We start from the raw sequence: 22,329 nt of genomic DNA on the forward strand, positions 1-22,329 counted from the left end.
AAATACTGTCTTTCCGAAAATAGGTTGTTCCGGCGATTTTTGAATAGTACCGGCTTCAAAAATCAATTTTTTTGAAAATTGAAACATACTTGATGGTGGGCATTGCTATTAATAATGTTTTTGAATGAAAAAACAACCAATTATAAGAAAAAAATCCAATGAAAATCCAGAAAAACGGCGATTTCCGGCATATTTCCGGCATTTTCGACCGAAAAAAAATTTTTCTCAAAAATTGGACTCGGCCATGTTTTGGGCATTGTTAATACGCATCTTTGAGCAAAAAATCAGAAAAAACTGATGATAAAATCTCGAGAAAATGCCAAAAAACCAGTTTTTTCGGCATATTTAAATTTTTTTTTTCGAAAATCGGGCTCCGTCACATTTTGGGCATTGCCATTTTGCATCTTAATGCCAAAAATCAGAAAAAACTAATGAGCCAATCCTGAGAAAAGCTGGCAACAGACGAACGAACGAACGGACGGACGAACGGACATGGGTCAATTTAAAGGACCTCCACCGGGGTACCCGGAGGTAGGTCCAAAAAGTTAATGATGCAACAACTTAAAATGTTAACTATGTCTGAGAGTCGTACCCCTCCCCCCTCAGAAGTAAATCATATTTAATTTTTTGTCAACGACGAAGATTTTTACATCAGAAATTCACCAAAGTTGAAATGTCGCTCATTATTTTCGGTATTATTAAATGTGACCATTATTACTTACATGACGCCTCCGCTTTCTTCGTTGGCCAGACCGCACACAATATTGCTAACTATCTCGGCCAGTCCATGATCGAAAGCTATCAATGGCAAGTTCTCCACCCAATCAAAAACCTGGAAAAGAAATAAAGAATAGATTAAGATATTAGCATCTCGCCGCATTTCAAACAACTTAAAGAGCATTACAAACACGTCATACAACGGTTCCGTTGTTTCAAGGGGGTCAGTCCTAAAGGTTCAGACATCGTGACGTTTAGAGACGTGGGCTAAATTCTCTTATAATATAGTATAATGGGGTACTGAAGTACCGAAAAGATGGTATCCTGAGAAAATAATTTGAGAAATTCTTTACTGCATTTTGGTGCTAAAATCTGTAATAATTTTTATCATTTTTTGAATGTTTTTATTACTATTGTTATTGTTATTGTATTAAATTTCGAAAATTTGGAAAATGGCTTAAAAAATAAAATAAAAATCGGTATTGAAACTCAAGCATTTGTACCCTGAATTTGGGAGGCCTCGTATCCTCCTTTAAAACAGAACCAAAAAGCTACCAACCTTTAACAAGAACTTGACGAGATGACCAAAGATGACGGGGCGTTGTATTGAGCCTTCCAGCAATGTCAAGCAAGGCACAATGGCTTGGTAGCACACGTTTTCTTCGTTCATTTCCAGTGACTTTGTACTAAAAAAGTAGTGTACAATAACAACTTTTATGGAAACGATTATGGGATTTCATGTACCAAGTGGATAAATCTATATCTTTTTCATATTCTTGCAAAATTATTATGACGATCGACTTTAAGGAGTGGTGGTAGTAATTAATACTTTTACTACTAGGGATCTATGTTAAAAATGGATTTTTGGAACCATAAACTGATTACCCCTTCAAAATGTGCCAAAACATGTATAATTTCAGAAAAAGTAGAACAAATTTGGTAGAAACCTTTTTTGACTTCCCTACCGGGGCCTTTAAGGCCACGCCCACCTCGGAATCTCACTGCTAGGTTGCCTAAAAAAAGAATTCTCAAAAACCTATCAAGTTACCCCTCATTTGAAAGGTAATTTAATGTAGATTAAGAAAAACATCATGACTGTGCATCAAAAATGAAGTGATAAGGTTGTAGAGTACATTACATCGCTCTTGAAAGAGGCTTTTTTAGTGTAATTGTGTAATGTCTTAAAAAATTCAATTCAAAACAATTAATTCATACTTTCATTATATTTTTTGGAAGACCTACATGAAATAAACATAACTGCTTATTTTATACTGATATCATACATTTTGAATCTACAGGATCATTTTAAAAATTTAAAAACTATAAAACCAAGGATAAAGGAGCTTTTTGACAAATAAGAAATTTCGTTGCTCTAATCGAGAACAGTCGAAGTCCGTCAATCTCTCAAACCTTATACTATCCAAAAGATATTTTATGGAGTTTGAAGGGTACTTCCTTTGCTATTAGATTTTAAACCTAATAAATTGAAATTGAAATATTTTTGACAACATCTTATCCTCACAGTTCCCAGATATTGGACTTTGATTTTAGTTGTAATTACTTGGTCGACAGATGTCTTAATTATTTCAACTTTTTCAGGGAATGTCCAGTTGTGTCTGCTTTTATCAGTTCGTGTCATGTATGAAACTGTTACTGGTTGAACCTTTTCTACTACTCCTAAATGTCATTTTGTCTCATTACCAATACCTTCATGCCAAAAGGCAATAACATGCTCCCCAATATCACAAGTCTTTGGACTTTACTGCTCCCCAATATCACAAGTTTTTTGACTGTGTTGTTTCATCCCCTTGACCATGTAAAGGAGAGTTGAGTTCCAATGTTAGTGATTTACTATCATCCCTCTTACCCACATTCCATGTATAACATTTCTAAGATCTCCAATAGTAGTCTAAGAACAACAACGTGCAATACTGAAGTAAGAGCTCGAGTTTTCAACATACTCTTCTCCATGGAGAGGTTGCGATAATCTTTTCTCAAACAAAAGACTGCAGCTGTTCGCTTGAGAGACATTCATGTAATTTTGGCATATTTCACTTCATTTTATACATCATTTTGTTCTTAAGTTTATCATCCAAGTTTGTTTCTACGTACTTCTTAAGTAATTTCTTCTTCTGAGTTATATGGGCCTGAGATAAGTCTCCAATAATGAGTACTTTTTTGACTCTTCACTCAAACTTGCCTTTTTTTTTCAGTAAAGGCTTCAGTTTTCTGCTCCTTGACTTTATCAGCCTATTCAAGTTTAATTACCTTGACTTCTTTGGAGGGTTTTATAAACTTTTAAAGTGATTTGGATTTGTTTGCTCAAGAATGTCATGTTTTTATTGAGTACCATTTTCATCATACATGTACTTACTGAGCTCTTGAAAAAATACTGCTATCCTATGACAAAAAGTCTGATTTACTCAACTCTGTATGATTTTTTTGAAAGTATTGATCAAAGTATAACGATTTGGATAGGGAAATGATTGTAAGAGCTTAATATACTCAACATGCGTTTTTAGAGGGAAAATCACAAAATCATCATTTTTTAGCAGGCATAACTTTTTATAACCTCATTTTTAGTCACTACTTGTGACCTTTTTTGGAATGTGCATGAAATTCTCTTTCCAATGAAGGGTCACATGGCCATCTTTTGACAAAGAAAAAAATCACTCCTAGGGCGGCCCCTTTGAGCAGTCGGTGGACCCTAAATACCCGGGTAGGGAAACCAAAAATGGTTCCTACCCTAAAAATTGATGTTTTTTCAAGTTTTTATAACCTATGGCACATTTTAAGAGGGTAATCAGCATGATCTGTTCCTAACATAAATCCCTATTACTACTCTTTTACTAGAAAACAGCTATGTTACATTGTGAATCCTGCATTACTACTGATCGATGAAACAACTTACAGGGAGCTGTTCAAGGACACTGGTTTGGAGATGAGTAATTGAATGCACGATTCGACGATGCGCATTGTGATTGGATGTTGATGAAGCTAACCAGTGCCGAAGAAAAAGAATGGCATTACAGTGGAAACTCGAAAGCGCAAGGGGAATGCAAATTTGTTCCAGTTATTAAGGAAATTTCAAGGTATTGTTAACTAAAGGGACCTGAAAACTTGTTCAAGATAAAAATACGTTTGAGCTTAAGAGACTCCACTGTGTAAGATAATGTTCACAAAAATTTATGCAAAAGTAAAAACCTCTTTTAACATTTTACAGGTGTAGTTTTGAGCAGGTGGATCAACTTGCCATTTATCATTGTACTACGTACAAATTCATCTTCTCACGTAAAGTGAAATTTTTCGTTCGAGACGGAAAATGAGCTTTATGCAACAAATAGCACAGATTTTTTTATATTTTAATAAATTTTTACTGAATTATGAAACGGGAGAACTCTGAACAATGTATATCATTTAAGTACCTGATTAGCAAGTAGATGGCATCCTTTAAAGCGATTGAAATTGGCCAAGCAATCACGACCACCACGTTGCAAGTATACTATCAAATTCTAGGACGAGAAAAACGAAATTAGTTATTAGTGACCAAAAACAGGTTCAAAGGTAAGGAATCGGCAAATACTATTACCCTGTAAAGGTTTAACTTGAATTGGTATCATTTTCATCGGCAAATCCTAAATTTCTCCATCTTTTAACCCTATTCGTACTAGGGGGGGGCTCTTTCTGTTCGGAGGTCAAACTATTGCTAATAGCTCCTGAAATAATAGAGCTTTTGCCGTGAAATTTTCTGTAAATTCCTAAATTTTATTTAGCTTCAAAATAAAAAAAAAATTTGACATCTAAATATTTTCACACCTTGAGCATGATGAGATTTCTGACAGTAAGGTGTCACAAAAATTGACACTTTTCCAGTACAAATTTATTTTCATTGTCAAATATATCGTTTAAACCGTAATTTATTGAATATTTAGGATAAAATAAGCATTTTAAACTCAGGCAACTTTTTTCTAAAGCCTTTGTTAGAATACAATAGCTATTTATAAGAACGAAGGAAATTTTCGGTTTTTGCTCACTTTGGGCATGATGAGTGACGTCATCAAAAAAATTTTTTGTCAAAAGTTACCTTACGTCACGAGGATCTTGTGTGCCAAATTTCATCCAAAAAGACCCACTAGATCAAAAGTTAAGGGGTGGTACAGGAAAAGCCCCCCCTAGTTCTGAACCGCCCCTAAAAGCCTAGTATGAATAGGGTTAAAGAAGTTTCATTCCCTAACCTCTAAAGCGACTTCACGCAATTTATCGGACGTTTGATTGACAAGAACCAACAGGTGTTCCACTTTCAAGATGGTACCAAAAACGCGAGTGACCAGATAATCAGGCAATAACATCAAAGTGTTCTTCAACAATTGCATCAACCCTAACCGCAAATGGTAAAGGACGTCTGGTGTTGGCAGCTGAGGTTCTCTTGACGCTTTGGGTGTGAAACTCTCCATTGTTTGATCGATGAAACCGTCGACCACCAAATACTCTTCATGACCTACAATAATCAAGTGTTTTAAATGTATTGAATGTTTCAGAAGCAATCAAAACATTACACACTGACCTCTAAATATACACCGGGTATTGTGTATTGAAAGTTTTTCATTTGAGTTGATTTTGTTTTGAGAGTTTGTTATTGCTTGATAAATTGTTTTCTCGCTACGCAAGTTTCTGCGTAGCTAGCCGGGGTATCTATAAGGCTGGAACACCGGATTCTTCCAGTCGTTTATACAAACTAAATCCCGTATTATTATTATTATTAGTATTGGTATTATTAGTATTACACGCATTATAAATGACTCCAGTCTACAAGTTAATAGACGGAATACCTTATCTGTTCTTCACTAGGCCTTTATTAGCATTTTAATTTTGGGCCAGCAGTGGATAAAATCAGTGGATAAAATTCCGGCATTAAAATGACCGAAGCAGAAAATGTAGGGTTGATTATTTTAATCCGTTTTCCGTTTTTTATCGACTGTGGATTAAACTATGATAAGACAGAATAAAAAGATAAAAAATAAACCACATTTTTTGCACCATATCCTAAAACTGCACAAAACTTTTAACTAAACTTGTTAACGAATCTACCAGTCAAGTTAAGACGGCTAAAACAAATTTCTGTTTTGAAGCCAACTTACTTATACGCTTTTCATCGAATCTCAAAATTAAGCCGGATAGTAGGCTAGTAATGTTTACTTAGCGCCGGCATGAACAAACAGCAAACAAGGCACTTTATAGATTTAACTTATACTGAGAATGAAATGCTATTCAATGCTGTTGATCTGGTACAAAGGCCTTATATAGATAGCCCTCGAAAAATATACACAAACCTTCTAAAGAGGAGGCTAATTCTGAATCAGAGATGATCTCATAGTCTTGTGATTCTGCAGATACGAGGGGCGGTCGTTCTATTTCAGCGGTGGGCGTGGGCGGTTGAATGTTTAACGCCACTGTAACAATGGCAGATGGGCGGATGTTACCATCAGAATGAATGCGTCGATGACCTTAATTGTTAAAGAAGTATTTAAAATGTACATTTCCAACAAAAAGGTGTTAGCCAAAGCTAGACTGGACTCGTTTATAATACGAATTATACAGTATTATAGCTTATGTTACATGATAACGTGACAACTGTTACGGGATAATACTTGTTTGTGTTATGTTATCCTTGAGTTTTCCTTATCATAACTTAATCTCTATTACATCTAGTCATCTGGCATGCTAGATTATAACAAGAAAAAAAAAAGACTTAGATTCCCTAATATCATTCTCAAAATTGGGGGACGGTATGTGCCAAATTGTGCGATCTAACAATTGAAGTAGAGATTTTAAGTAAAGGCATCGTAAAGTAAATTTAAGCATCGTTTAGAGACCTTTGATTTTGGAGATAGGGGTTTGGGATCTTTTCTTTGGATTAGTGAAAGAAAAATCAGTTTCGTCTTTTTCGACAGGTGGTTGGTGCGATGACGCGTTCGCTTTGATCGGTGTTGATGTCTCCGTCACTGCTTCTTTCAAAGACGGGATTGAACCTCTTCGAAAGATGACTTCTGATTGGATGACACTGCCAGACGATAAATCTTCTTGTGATAAAATCACTTGTGGTGACAAGTTTGCTTCAAGATCAAGAAGAGGCCGCAAGTCAGCTTCGTTGAAAGAAGCTGTTTTACGACGGCGTGCTGAGCGCGAAATTTGCAACGAAGTGTCTCGCAATTTGACGTTCGAGGTTGAGTTTCCTGAACAAAAACCAAAATTAAGTTAACCACAAATTAATCTACAGCAAATGCAAGTTTGACCAGCATTCTTGGGATCCGTCAATATTGAGTCTTCCAGTTTAGACGAACCAATCGCAAAATATTTTCATGACGGACAAAACGACAATCAGAAAAGCAAATTGCATATCAATAACCTATCCCATGGTTCCGAAGATTATTATAATTAATTTACCCGTAGCCTTTGCGATGAGATAGAAATTGCTGGCAGAGTGCAATGTCAACGTGTCAAGTGTTGGATGGATAGCAATTAGGAAGGAGCAGACAGCTTTCAATACCGGCAAGTCCACTGGTTGACCGAGAAGGTTGGTGATGACACCAATGAACAGTTTGCAGATCGATTGTGGTAATTGGAAATATTTCTCCTGTTGCACCTCCTGGTGAAAAAGAAAAAGAAGAATTACATTCAGTGCAACAGGAATCGTTGGGCTCGGAAGCCATTTCCCGATGAAAACCAAGTGCGCTTATCTTTTGAAAGTGGTGAAGAGTTGTTGGATAACTGTTTAATATCTTTTGTTTCAAATAGCTGAAAGAAATTTTCGTTCAAATTCTGTCAAAAAAAAACAACCTGACAACCAATCAACAGATTCTCCACCACACGAGCACGCTGAAACTGTGCAACATTAAACTTGAAGTGTGGATGAGTGGGTCGGACGAGTGTTTCCAACCCTTGCCATAAAATTTCTTGTACTTCGAAATCAGCCTTCCTGATGAGCGTCCAGTCCTTGAGGAGCATTTGAAGGATACAGACGTTCTTGACGACAGCTCTGGTGTTTTGGTTGATGGTGATTGCACTCTCCAAATCATCTTCGTCATCAGACGGTAAGAAAAGATCACCATCGCATGTCGCTTCTAACAACGTCTATGAAAGAGATAAAATTATTTAATAATTCAAATTTATCTCTAATTTAAATACCAATTTAAAAAAAAGAAAATTCTTAAAAAAACTTTAGACTCTAGACTAAAGCTTCAGACGTTTGGGAAACCCTCCGAAACGCAGTGTGATTGTCAAAATTCGAAAGCTCAAAAAAGAAGACGTTACAAATATACGGTTTCGCTCCACTATTTTCATCGAAACGGAACTGCTCCGATTTCTTGCTCCGAAACGTTCCAAAATCAATATGAACACTTCCTATCCACAACTATTACCATACCAACGAAAAAGCTTCCATCGGCAACAAAAACCATACCGGAGCAATACGGAAAAGTAGCGTCTGCACATTTAAAGTCAAGTTTCAAAACATTACCGTGTGCCGACTAAAACTCTCTTATTCGAAATATTTCAGACTAACTAACCTAAGGAGTAGACATAAACGAGAATATACCGGGTGCGCCAGACACTAGTGTACATCAGGGTACTCTCGGGTACCTAATAGACGGGGGGGGTTGGAATAAGCGGAGGTCTGAATAAGAATGTCCCGGTTTGAAGATTTTCGAAAAATTGATTAGCGGAGAGGGACGCTTAATAGGTACCCAAAAGTAGGTTAAAATTTTTTAAACTTAACATTTGATTGACTAAATCGATTTTAAAGTTTTACAAATCAAAATTAAAGTAAGGCGATCTACAACCAAAAAATAATTCTTCCGTAAACCTACAATATCTGTGTACTTATTTCTAGCGCCCCCGCTAGGTCTGCCTTTGGTTAGGGTGAGATCTAGTAATTACTTTTTCCCATTACGAGAGTGAAGGAGTCATACCTTCATCAAAGATGCGTTGAGATCACAGGGTGATTGTTCAATGGCTCGCTTGATGAGAATGTAGCCTGCCATATCATTCATTTCACGTAATAAGTATGGACACGTCTCTTGTACTGAAAAGATGGTCTTCAAAATGGAGCATTGAGCTTCTTCCGAGTATTGCTGTTCTGACACCTGCCAAAAGGAACCAAATGAAAGTTAGATCATCTATTCATTAGCGTTAATTTTTTCCTGATTGATTTGTAAAACGATACGGTTTAATAGGAGACAGCGTTATTCCGTAAGATCAATGCTTAAGCTGGAAACAAACCAGAACATTTTTTATGTAACTTTGCACGAGCGAGATGAAAAAAAAAACATAAAAAAGAGTAGACTTTACCATGGCATGGAGATACAGTAAAATGGACATTCCACCACATGTGTGTATCGTGTTCTTGAACGATTCGACTTCTTGTGTTGCAATGTTACAGAAGAGAGTGGTGGGTAACACTGTTCCTTCTTTGGTCAACACTTCACTGGGATTGAGTTCACTGAGGATGGTGTGTTGAATGTTACCAGATGTCTTCAGTTGTGGTGTGTATTGGGAAAACTCTTTGATATTTCGTGGGTTGTATGTCAACATCAGCGATGACTGGAAAAAGAGTTTGTAAATTAGAAACATAGGGTTATGGATTCTGACAAACTGTGAATCAGGGGGGGTCCATGTACAAAAAAGCGGCATGTATCATGGGGTGGGTGGGTGTTTTCAAAAAGATTTTGCTGTTTAGTACTTGTGTACTATACATGGGGGTGTCAGGGTTAAATTTCTGATTTGCTGTTTAGTATACGTGTACTATACAGGGGGTGTCAGGGTCAAATTTCGGATTTTCTGCTTAGTATTTGTGTACTAAAAAGCCAAAATCAAATCAAATTGTGATTTATTTTAGATTTTTGTCGAAAATTTTTTTAAATTCTCAATTGTTTTTGTGAATTTTCGAGAAAATCTTTTGAAAATTTTTGTATGGGAAGAATAAAAGTTTCAAGGGGTGTAGGGGTATATTTGGTAGTTTTCTGGATAGTATATTGTACTATGTAAGGGGGTGTTGGGGTATATTTGGCAGTTTGCTTGATAGTATATTGTATTATACAGGGGGTGTCAGGGTGTATTTGGGAGTTTGCTGGATAGTACTGGATAGTATATTGTAAAATATAAGGGGTGTTGGGGTGTTTTTGGGAGTTTGCTGGATAGTATATTGTATTATGCAGGGGGTGTCAGGGTGTATTTGGGAGTTTGCTGGATAGTACTGGATAGTATATTGTAAAATATAAGGGGTGTTGGGGTGTTTTTGGGAGTTTGCTGGATAGTATTTTGTACATTTTGTACTATAGGGGTGGGTGGGTGTTTAAAATCGAAATTTGCTACAAAGTACTGATACATGCCGCTGTTTTGTACATGGACCCCCCCCCCTGTGTGAATATTTGAATGTAAACGTGTGGCTAAAATGCCCTTAAAATCCAGAGAATTGAATATCCATCCATTTCAGCATAACCTAATTATCATATTGACAACATTAAACATCTGCACATCTGTAGCCATCCAAAAAAGACAATATCTGTCTCTACCTGTAGTTTGGTTTTGATGTCTCCGAGAACTTCCATTGGACTTTCAAGTAGTTGCATTGGAAACTTATCAGCCACCAATTGTTCATTAATGATTCCCATGCAAAAGGAGAGCTCTTTGAACACGATGCTGTCCCAGTCCAACGATGAGTCCATGTGGCTAAAGGAGAAGGGAGTTTAGTGAAAAGTTTTGTTCGGCGAACAACGTCTTTTGATTGTAAATACGTGGAAAATACCTTAACCAGCATCTCCTCCCCCCCCCCCCGAAAAAAAACGAATTTTTAAAATAACTTTTGAAATATTCATCCAATCGATTTGAAATTTTGCACGTGCGTGCACCAAATATGAATCTTTTGTGAAAATTTTGGCATCATTGATGACCACCTGATGACGTCAAAATTTCAAGGTCATAGCACTTGTCAATCTTGAGATTTTAAGCCCCCCCCCCCAAGATGCTTCCCCTAGTAACAAGTGATACTTTTATTGATCTACCTGGTTATGCATTTAACACATTTATAATTGATATCTACGTGACGTGACCATTAAACAATCATTCAGAGCACAAATAGTGACGATCTATTAAAATCAGTCATTTGTTTCTTATTAAAAAAAAAAGTCTAGAAACAAAAACTTCATGCTCGTGGAAATATTCTTTCTTATTCAAGACTTCGCGAGGAAAAAAAACATCTATCTCATCAAAGAATTGAGTAATTTGGCTAGGAACATTGATGTATGCTTGCTTATTAATAGTGATTCTTATAGATAAAGATGCGTTTTTTGAGTTAAAAAATTCTTTTTTACAAAAATCTGCTTGAGCCATCTTTTACCTACTTTCATGCAAAAAATCATAAAGAATGGAAGGACCAATCTCGAGAAAAGCTAATACCTAAGTAATTGTTAATGTGCTTATAGAAAAATATCAAATTTGGCCGACCAAAATTTCATGTCTAAACACACATATTCTTCAAAAGTAAACCCTCATGAGCAAAAGAAACATCTTATAAAAAAAAAAAAATTGAATAATTTGACTAAGAACGTTGATGTATGCTTATTAATAGTGATTCTTATAGATAAACTTAATAAAATTAATGATCCAACTTTTCACAAAGTCCAAAAAACCTGTTTTCTTAGCCGTTTTTTGGTCCAAATTTGCCCAAAAACATTTTCTTTCGAAAATCGGGCTCCGTCACATTCGAGGGTTTATAGTTATGCATCTTTGTGCAAAAAATCATAAAGAATGAAAGAGCCAATCTCGAGAAAATGTGCTTAATTGATAATGCGCTTATAAAAAAACATTGAAGTTAGCCAGTTTTTCTATAAAAACACGCCAAGCAACCAAAATTTCAGTCTAAACACACATATTCTTCAAAAGTAAGCCCTCATGAGCAAGAATCTCATCTCATAAAAAATTTGAGTAATTTGACTGAGAACATTGGTGTATGCTTATTAATAGTGATTCTTATAGATAAACATGCCATGCGTTTTTTTTAGCCAACAGAAATTTTTTTGCAAAAATCTGCATCTTTTACCAATGATGTTAGCCTACCTCAATGCAAAAAAATCAGAAAAACCCGTTTTTTAGCCGTTTTTTGGCCCAAATTTGCCCAAAAATCTTTTTTTTCGAAAATCGGGCTCCATCACATTTTGGCCACTACCATTTTGCACCTTTGTACCAAAATCAAAAGATTCCTATGATTCAATCCTGAGAAAAGTTGGTAACAGACTAACGAACGGACGAACGGACGAACACAGGTTAATTTATAGGAAAATGTTAAAACAGGTTGAAAATAGGAGATGTTCGAAGGGTTAAAGAAACTACTTTTGGCGAGGAGCAAAAACTGTAGAAAAATTAAATCGGCGATAAAATATTTTGGGGAATGACAGGATAAAAAAATTTCTTTTTTGCCTAAAAACGAGAATTTTAGACCAAAATTAGAAGTTATTCTGGAAATCATAAAAAAAACATTATTTACGAGAACTTAAAAACTCGCCAAAATTTGCGAAAGATAAGTTTTCTTGAGTTAGTCCCTTGCAATATCGAAATGGCAAGTTTGGTGTTGTGGGAATCGATGATGAACGTTTGATATTTGACGGATGTTCAAACTATGCATTGCACATGGGGGATAAAATTCGCGCCTATAATAACTTTCTTTGGCATGCTCTGCACCCGTAAAGTTGGGAGGGGGTTTCGAAATGAAATCATACATCACAAATGATAGAGAGCTTTACTTGTTTCGCAAACTGATTTTATAAAAAGTCTAAAAGTCAGGTTAGGTCATAAGCCATTATAGTCAGGTCTATCTGAAGTACTTTCACTTTTCTTCCACTTTGTAACCTGATGCTAAAAAACTCTCCCTCGCTTTCGATCCAAATAAATATATCAACACTTTTAATGAAAAAACGTCTTCTCTACGGCCGAGTGTGAGCATCTTGAGTGAAAAGTTTTAGTTTCAAAACACACAAAAAGGTTCACTTGTGACAAATGTTCAACACACATCACACAACTTGTAACGAATGCAGATGAAGCAGAGATGAATCCAACAGGAACAGCAGGGGATGTAGAGTCAATTCAAACCTTTCTTCCTTTGTCCAAAGATGGGTATTCAAAGTACGAATTCAGAATCAGTGAGGAGAACTGGGGCGAGGATAGTGACAATGAGTTTTCACTATTCTACAGCTCACCAACCGGTTTTGACAATACAGGAAACTTTTATTCCGCTTTCATTCGTCCAACACGGAGCTACAGTCACCCTGACGGAAGGAACATTGTATACGTGTTTTCTTATCAAGGTGACAAGCTCCAAACCCAACAATTCGAATTCGAAGAAAAACCTAAGAAGTTTCTTGATAAACCAAACTCAAAGCTGTACAACCCTTCACTCTTGCGTTGGTTTTATGTTCAACAGTCTGAAGATAAAAAACGGGTGACAATTTTCAGTAGTTGCTTGAGAAGTCTAATTGGCACTTCAAGCGAGCCAATAAAAATACAAATGAATGCGGCTGAATATAATTGTGCAAGCTTCAGTTTTGAAAGCCCTGTAAAGAGGTTTCGAATTGATGAAGACATGGAGAAGAGATTTCTTATTGTCAGTTGCTGCGAAGAAAAGGATGACAAATGGAGCATCGACTGTTTGCGATATGACGAGGAACAAGTAGCTCATTTCAAAAGGATTAAAATCGAGCACAGTGAATACTCTAAAGTATTTAGTGATATCTGTGGAAATGACTGGATATCTGTGTACCAAGGGGACGAAAACATGGAAAAGATTTTCATGCTGTTTAAAGAAGTTAAAGCAGGATACCCATTGATTGATAAAAAATATCATCTCACATGTTTTAACGGGTCAGGCAAATTGGCGTTTACGTCTCAGTTGGGCGAGCTTTACAAAGATTTCAAGTTTGTCAGCCAACTTGATGCTACAACTTTCGTCACGGTCTCCTTTGATTTAACAATCAAAATCATGAAAGCTTCACCAGAAGGGCTGGTTGCAATGAGGGAATTCAAGCCCAAACCACTACCTACAGAGCATATTCACCATATCCAGTTACTGAAAACCTCTGAAAAGATCTACATTCAAATGATACATAGGTCTTTTCAATTTAAAATATATCTTTATGATGTATATTCAGAACCGGGGGAACCGTTTGCAGTTCGTTCTACAAGAGTAAGCTACTACAAGCCTAAACTCGCTATTAACCAACTATCGAATGATGTATCCATTCTACAATTCCAAGACGTACAACCAACCTTTGAAGTGGAATTCCTAAATTTTGATAAATTTTGTGCAACAAGAGGTGACGATCCTTAACTGCATCAATGTTTCTTACAATGATGTTACTTTTAGACTAGCAAGTCTTTCTTGATAACTGCAAGATCATTAAATGACACAGCTCAAAAGAACAACCTAACCGAAAGATTAGATTGAATTTTCTCACATATAATTTAATTTTTATAATTAATCACTAGTTATATGATAATAACTAAAATATTCTGTAATCTAAAAATACTTTTTTATTCATTTTCAATCAATATATCAACGACAAAGCCCATGAAATAATTTTTTTTTGTTTGATCAATTCTCACTTGAATTCAAAATACCCATTGCTTGCACCTACTAAAGTAGAGCATTAAGCTACAGTTCGCAAGTTCGTGATCGACTAAGTTTATGGTATAGCCACAAAGAAATAGGAGGGCCATCCTCTATCTTCTATCACAGGCGGAGTTTGAAACTATTTGTGAAAATAGATAGTCTATTATGGTTCTCCAAAGCAGTTTAAAGCTCCTCCTTTATCCTTCGGGAAAGAGTGCAATGTCCAATTCCAGCTAATAACACTTCAAAAATCACAAAATGCTTTTTCTATGATATCATTTCATAGAACAGTCCTATCTCAAGAAACAGTTAACCACGATGTTGCAATATTATGATTAGGCCTTTGGTACTTTGATGCTTCACGTCAAAGAGTGTATGCTGGAATCAAAATACTCGCTCAAAACTCGTATAAAATAAGTCTAAAATTCATGAAATCCGACCCCACTCGAAAAGAGCATTCTTAACATTTTAAGCAATTTGCACCTATATGCAGTAGCGTGGTGGGTCGACCAAAATTCGGGCAAACTGGGGAGGAAATTTTTAAAAATGTTGATTTTGGCGTCCCCTATTAAAAGTAAATGTTTTTGTAAAAATTACGCGAGCGAAGTGATCACGAAAATTTTGGGTACTTTCTCTCTTTTTGGCCGAAAACTGCCAGGTGTATAAAAGGTGTAAAAAAGCTGAAATTAGTAAAAAGGGGCGTCTTTTTGCGTCTTTTGCATTTGGCGCCCCCCAAAAATATCGTCCGCTGGGGAGGGACACTACAGAATTGTGGGGAGGTACTATAGCCGGGTTGGTGACGTTCTTGCGTGAATAAGCACCCTCGCGAGCATCCGTTCTGCCGAACTTGTTTTAATAAGGCGTCGGACAAATTATGGTGCTCTTATGCCGATAACAAAGGGTCAACAATGTCTTGTGAAGGACTATGATTATCTTATCCTAGAAGAGGAAACTGTCCCTGGGTAGAGCAAATTCCGTCCACGTTATTGGGATTACCTACCATCCTTCCAAGTTGACCCTCCCACACCTTCTGGTAGTCACATCCAAAATGAAAACACTTATGTACCTAGCAGTTTGATTGGAGAAATATTCTTGATATTCAGTGTTGATGGTGGTGCTGTTTGAACCGAGTTGGTAAAGGTAAACAGCTTTCATTTGATCGATCAGTGGTTTATTGTTCAACTTCTTTGTGGTAGCAGCGTGGTGTCCAGTCTTATTCATGAACGAGTCTTTACCTGAAATGAAGAGTACCATCAGGCGCAGTTCATTATTTGTTCTGTTAAAAAAACTTTGCCTTTTCCTATAACTTTAATCCGTTATCTGTGATGTTGAACTCTTGGAGTGAAACCAAACTTCAGTCAAGAATAGAATTAAATAATAAAATCCAACATGTCCTTAGCCTTTTGCTACATACAATGCTCTGTTAATTTTTATAGTCTTCGTTTTTTCCAAAAAAGTAACTTTCAGGCGGGGAATAAAATGGACTGAGCTAATCATTTGAACAGCAGAAATATTTTATGAATAAACAGTTTACCTTGAAAGACCATAATGAAACCAGTTTTGAGAGTATTATTGGATTTGTCTTTCAAGGAGGGATTACTACTGACATTCTCATCGTCTTTGATGCCATGTCCCACCAGAAGTGAAAGTTTGGTTTGACTTTGCACAAACTTGCTGGGATATTTCATTTGTACTGATGATATTTGAATACCATTCAAAAAGGAAACAATCTGTAGGGAAAAAAGAGAATAAAAATAACTTAGAAATATCTCCCCCGATCAGCCAGACGACTGATTGTGTTGTTATTCTTTCTACATAAAACACTTTAAAAACATATCTTGAGGCCATATTTTGGGAGTTTTCTCTCTTCAAAACACAAAAAACTGAGAAGAATTTACAGATAGACATGTGCAGCTCCTATGCTTTTTCAAAGATTGACATACCTCGGCAGTATGTGGTTCAGACGGGAGGACTAAGGAGAGAATTAGTTGATTCCATTTGTTCTTTTGTGAATGGTGTTGTACAAAAGCCTGGTCGAACGTCATTAATTGTTCATCACTTGGTGTGCCGTAACACGATGTTATCCATCTAGAATACAAAGGAATAAAATATATTACACTCGTACAGCTGGAAGAAGATTCAATCAATAACAAAGTAAATTTCAAACCAGTGTAAACTTCAAATAAGTGAAAATCAGAATATTAATTTCCATTAGCGCCTGAAATTCGATTCTTAAAACAATTTTCGAAGGTTTTTTGGATAACTTTTTGCATAGCCCACTTTTCGCATGTCATTAAACAATGAATTTTTGCGATGACAGACCTGAATTGAAAATATCCAGTTCTTGCACCGATCCACACTTCAAACATAGCGTGCTGAGCACCAAACGACACCAAATGATACAGCTCCTCACAACCATAAGATTCATGTGACTGCTGAGAAATCAGTTTGATGCTGTTATGGCGTGCCTTCTCACCAAAAGATGTCTCCTTGTGCAAGGTTTTAATCGCGTTGTCCTCAAGCATGTACCAAAGACAGATGCTAAACTCTTTGTCAGGCCAATCGAAATGGCTTGCCAGTGGTAGATGAATAGCTGAAGATTCCCAACTCGAAGGTTGATTGCTGTAACTGATGGGTTTCAACGTATCACCACGTACTTCGTACATACTGGACAGACTGTGACTTCGCAGTTGGGATTGGCGGAAAGCTGGTTCCTGTTTAGGGATCATGAAGGTTTGCGTTCGATGAAGAAGCTTGCTTTGGGTGCCACTTTGGCTGTCTTTAAGGAGAGGGGCAGGAAATGAAAGATGATATTGCGGTCCGTCCTTCTTCTTCGCTTCCTTGGCTATCTCTAAAACTATCTTCGACAATTGCACCTGAAACAGAAATGATTCATTACATTGTGCGCACCGTCACTCATTCTTCTGTGTCAATATCAGGTGGCTTTAGAGAACCAAAAGTTGTCTGAAAGCCATACATTATTGGATTGGAAAACAACTTTTACCTTGTTCATGTCTTCGAGCTTGAAAAGAGAAAATAGTTTCTTCAAATCTGTTGGGCCAATGGAGTTTATTGAAAGATGGACGATCATTTTGCCAAGTAAGTCTTGAATTTCTGATGAAGAAAATAAAGAATATAAAGTTGCACAAGTTGCACATTTAAACTCGTCGGATATTTCACAATAATCTGTTCAAAACCTGTCAAAACACATGTTTTAAAAATTTAGTGCTTTTCGAAACGGAGTATAAATCAAAATAAGGTATGGCGAAAGTGACTGCTGGTTTTACATGGGAAAAATTCATCTTAGTAGAAGAGAAGTGCATACCAACAGTTTCGTTGTTATCAGGTTGTGAAAAAATAACTCCGTAAAAGTCCAGAAGAATTGAAAGCAGGCCCTGCAATGAAAAGAAAGGACAAGATTCAATAATAGTTAAGGTAAATATACATGGTACATATACGATAGATCGAATGATATTTAATCAACAAACTAATGGAGGATTTAGGTTTTGATCGATGGATAATGATAACTACAAAGCACTTTCCGTTCCCACCAATTCGGTATAAAAGATATCTTATAAATAGAAAAAACAATAATTCACCTCTTGTCGAAGTGTCGAATTATTGGTGACATTCAACAATTGATTCTCAAAGACCTTCTTCAAAAACAACTTCACAACTCTCATGAATTCCACACATTTCTCCTCTTTGATGTGATTATAAAGCTCAGACAACAACACCAATATCAACCAAGGATGTTTAATCTTGTGAAATGTTTGCATTGTTTTGCCTACAACTGAAGTGTTTGCTTTCTCCATGACAATGAGAGGAGCTGACTGTTGAGAACCTGGAAGGGGAAAAAGAATTAAACATACAACAAGTTCTCTGTGCAAGAAACGTTGAAGAAACCGAATTTTCCGAAATAGAAGTAGCAACACTTGTTCGATAAAAAAAACAAATCAGATGGATCAAAGTTACATATCAAGGACCTGAGAGACGGAATTCATGTTTTGTATTATGTTCAGAAGAAGTCCGTGAGGTGTAAAGACAAGCCTCTATAGCGTTTTAAAACCATACAGTTTCACATAATAGCCGTAAAATCGCTGTAATTATTCATATTCTCTGAAACCAGGAACAAAACCGAGTTTTCATAAAAATAACTAATACATCCTCCATTTCGCCCTACCTTGGTTTTCTGTGGAATCATCAGAGTCCTGGTCAGCCTCGTAACCTTGTTCTTCAAACGTGTTTGATGTATTTTGGAAAGTGTCTTCCAGGATCAAAGAATCTGATGATGGCATCTAAATTAAATAACATCAACTTTTCAGCAAGTCATTACAAAGCAGATAATAATAAACCTTTATGTCAGCATTATCAAGTTTTAACTTAACAGTTCTTCGCGATTGATCAAAAAAAAGGTTTGTAAGAACGAGTCAAGGTTCAATACTAAACCTTTCAAATTTCATAATTGCCCATAAATTGATATCGCCAACACACCAGGTACACTTATTTCGGGAAAAGCCCTTCTTACATTACTTTAATGGGATAAACTTTCGCGGGGATTAAATTTCGCGGTTGGTCCTATTTTTTATCCTGGATTTAATTTCGTGGGTGGCACTAATGGGTGGCAATATTTTCACGATTTTGTGACTTTTACTGTCAAATCATGCATTTTGGTTGTTGAAATACGCATTATGAGCGCTTCTTTGATGCCAGTAAACATTCAAATTGTATTTGTTTGACATATTTTGAGTTTTGTTTAGAAATATTTCGCGGATGAGGCCCTTCCAAATTTCCATTGGGACTTAATTTCGCGGATTTTCGCGGATGAGACACAAATCCGCGAAATCCGCGAAATTTAATCCCCGCGAAAGTTTATCCCATTAAAGTAGTTAAACAAGTTTTTCATTAGAAGGATAGATATAGGTGATTCACCTTCGGGTCAATATTAATTTCCTCTTTTTCGATGGTATCCCAAGTTGGCACGATATGTGTTGATGCCACAGAGGTGTTGAGCAACATCATGAAGACCTTCTCACAAACATCAAACGACTTGAAGACACTACCGTTCTCAAAGAATGCAGCGTTCAAGTTGTACATAATGTCATCTTTGAAGTTGAAATCCTGCAAAGTAAACAAAAAATATCTAAACAAGGTATAATTGAGACCGCTGAGATTTTACACTGAAATGTGTTTTCAAATATTTTGGAAGTCTTACTAAGCACCTACCAGATAAGAATTTGAATTCATTGAAATTGATTTAACTGAAAGGCAAGTGCATCATTAGAAATTAAAAAGCTATTTACCTTTTTAACCAATTGAAGAGGTAGCAAGACTTTCAACCAGTGTAAATATTGTGTCCATGCTACATCATCTCCATGTGATAAACATTCAATGATAAACACAAAGATCTTGTTGAACTTGATCAAAATGGTGGAATCAAGCAAGTGTTGAAGTGTCTGGCTGTCTTCGTAGAAAAGATCCAACACATTGGTAGAAATCTCCATGAAATTCTTGTATATGTTAAGCTTGGATAGATTGAAATCGATCAAAATTTGATCAGTTTGTTTATGAGCTACTTGGAAAACTGCACTGATTGCTTTATGGGAAATCTCCTGGTAAGAGCTTTTCAACTTTTCGTCATTGGTTTTCTTCAACAGCTTTGATTTCTCTTGACTTGGTACTTTCAACCAGCACAGGAAATCCACAATGTAAGTTGATATCATAGATAGCTCTGCACAATCACCGATTGATAGTTTCTTCAAAATCTCAATCCCCTCAAATTTAGAAAACAATATTGCCAAACTACTGTTGTTTGTTAAGCAGATGAAGATCAGGTCTAAATAATTTTTGATCAGGTTGACATCTTCAGCAATTGTAAAGGGTACGTCAATGTTGTCTAGTTTACCAAGTGGGAAATGTCGTCGAAAGTTTTGCAACAATATGGTGGCAAAAAGTTCACGCTGCATATTCAATGGCATTTTTACAGTCATTCCTTTCAAGTGCTTGAGAAGAAGAACCTTGAATGAGTTGGATTCTGTCACAAGATAATTCTTAAACTTTTCTAAAAACTTGAAATGTAGATTGGCTGGGACTTCAAAATCAACTTTATCATCTGACATTGGTACACTACTACTTGAACTTAATGATCTTGATTTGGAGCGAACACGTGAAGAGGTTTTTCTTTTGGGTTGGCTCTTGACATGAAGGTTATCCCAATTAGAAGAAAGGAGAAAATTGACCAAAGATAATGTCTTGTCAGCAACTTCATTGTCACAGGTTGTTATTCTGAAGAAAAAAGAAATTGTAATCAAATATCAAATATCATTCAAGTTATTGTGCAACCTTCTAATCAGTCTGCATCAGCTACAATTCTTAGATATTTAGGTATGCTACTTCAGAATCAAAACTTACATTGACACAATAGGGACCACAAATGAATCCAAGTCCATGCACTTGCAAAGACCAATTTGTCCCATTGATTGCAACAAGAGAAGCTGCAGTGGTTGTCTCCTTTTCAATGAAGTGAACGTTCCAGAGAATGAGCGAAGACATGTCGAAACAAAACATGTATCTAGGGATAAGAAGAGGAGGATTAGAATAATATCTAAGTCTTTGTTAATGACACGGTATCATATCAGCTACTGATTTCCATGTGTCAACTAGGTAGCATTTTCTTAACAATAGTTAGTTTATCAGGACTAAAGTTCAATGATTAAATTGAGCAACATCAGGTAATTTTGAAGGAGAATTTATGATTCTAGTAGTAACAAGGCTCTTATGATGACTTCATGGGAAGCTCACCTTTCTTCAAAGCAGTAGGCATTTCAAGTTGTTTCTGTTTTGAGACTTGCTTTTCTTTATTGCTTTTGTTGTCCATTTCCGAATCAGTTGTGCCATCAAAAAGGAAATTATCAAAATCAGAAACATTTTCTGCTGATTCCTCATTCTCTCCACTATCAGTTTGATCCGAATCTGGTAATCTCTTCATCCCTGTTTTTGGTTGAGCTTCTTCATCACTACTAAATTGTTTACGATTATGTTTCACTTCTCGTGTCCCATAAAGCCGTTGGGAAATACTTTTAGATGTTAATCCATTACAAAACCCCTTTGAATTTTTCAAAAGTTTTGATATTTTAACAAGAGACTTGTACATGATATCCAATTTCTGCAGGATTTCCTTTATGAATTGACTTTCTAGCTCTGTAGAATCTAAATAATTCATTATTGTAAGCATCATGTCGAAGAAGCCAAGTTGTGAAAATTTGTTGAGTAATTTCAACGTTTCATTATTGTGATTTGGTGGCGAGGTTAAAACAGCCTGTGATAAACATGTAATGGCATGCTTCATAGTATCGATACCCAAAACAAGACTTTGTTGGGATTTCTTCTGCAGATAGCCTTGTATCAACTTCTGATAATTGCTGTAAAAGGATGTTGATAAGATTTTTGAAATTCCATCTTTGTGACTGGATACTTCATACAACAAGGAGAAAATGATGTTACAAATTCCATATTTGTGATGTAACAAAATCTGAATGTTATGATTGGATGTCAAATAAGTGAAACACTTGTCAATGAACTGGATAAAACTGTCATCTTCTTTAGACATGACTTCGTTTTGAATCAAACCCAGAAGAGCAGAGACAAGGTGAAAGAAAAGTTGTTGTCGATCCAATTCAATAGATTTGATATCATCAAGCAATTTGTCCTTCCTATCAATTGGTGTTAGTGACATTTCTGTTGATGATTCTGATTCTTCTGAAGTTGTTAAGGAACTTTTTAAATCATTTACAAACCCAGATACTCTTTTACTGATGGCAAAGAAATGTTGGCGACTTGATACTGTTTCATTTTTGGAAGTGAGTAAATCAAAACTCTTTTTCTCATCTTCTCCCTTTGTATCTGTAAAAGAACAAGATTGAGAGATTGTAAGGTCACCATTATAATATTTTTGA

General features: G+C 36.1%; 2 protein-coding genes across 2 annotated transcripts in view; one reads left to right on the top strand and one right to left on the bottom strand.

Moving 5' to 3' along the window:
* LOC136811124 (uncharacterized) overlaps positions 1-22,329 on the top strand; it is a 164,496-nt gene that overhangs the window by 62,289 nt on the left and 79,878 nt on the right. The gene's annotated exons all lie outside the window — the stretch shown is intronic.
* The window catches only part of LOC136811106 (lysosomal-trafficking regulator-like), a 62,722-nt gene that overhangs the window by 38,639 nt on the left and 1,754 nt on the right, over positions 1-22,329 (bottom strand). The window contains exons 5-28 of the mRNA XM_067067706.1: positions 21,176-22,276; positions 20,786-20,945; positions 19,678-20,659; positions 19,307-19,495; positions 18,558-18,672; positions 17,974-18,218; positions 17,700-17,769; positions 17,379-17,488; positions 16,697-17,250; positions 16,318-16,462; positions 15,909-16,104; positions 15,441-15,609; positions 10,287-10,443; positions 9,064-9,315; positions 8,685-8,858; positions 7,555-7,848; positions 7,162-7,363; positions 6,591-6,950; positions 6,048-6,221; positions 4,953-5,215; positions 4,143-4,229; positions 3,629-3,714; positions 1,277-1,403; positions 723-832 (exon numbers count right to left, since the gene is read on the bottom strand). Coding sequence (XP_066923807.1) covers positions 723-832; positions 1,277-1,403; positions 3,629-3,714; positions 4,143-4,229; positions 4,953-5,215; positions 6,048-6,221; positions 6,591-6,950; positions 7,162-7,363; positions 7,555-7,848; positions 8,685-8,858; positions 9,064-9,315; positions 10,287-10,443; positions 15,441-15,609; positions 15,909-16,104; positions 16,318-16,462; positions 16,697-17,250; positions 17,379-17,488; positions 17,700-17,769; positions 17,974-18,218; positions 18,558-18,672; positions 19,307-19,495; positions 19,678-20,659; positions 20,786-20,945; positions 21,176-22,276 — 6,322 coding nt within the window. The remainder of the gene's footprint in view (positions 1-722; positions 833-1,276; positions 1,404-3,628; positions 3,715-4,142; positions 4,230-4,952; positions 5,216-6,047; positions 6,222-6,590; positions 6,951-7,161; positions 7,364-7,554; positions 7,849-8,684; positions 8,859-9,063; positions 9,316-10,286; positions 10,444-15,440; positions 15,610-15,908; positions 16,105-16,317; positions 16,463-16,696; positions 17,251-17,378; positions 17,489-17,699; positions 17,770-17,973; positions 18,219-18,557; positions 18,673-19,306; positions 19,496-19,677; positions 20,660-20,785; positions 20,946-21,175; positions 22,277-22,329) is intronic.

Source organism: Clytia hemisphaerica, unplaced genomic scaffold (genome assembly GCF_902728285.1).
Source record: "Clytia hemisphaerica strain Z4C2 unplaced genomic scaffold, Clytia hemisphaerica genome assembly, whole genome shotgun sequence".
Classification (NCBI taxonomy): domain Eukaryota; kingdom Metazoa; phylum Cnidaria; class Hydrozoa; order Leptothecata; family Clytiidae; genus Clytia; species Clytia hemisphaerica.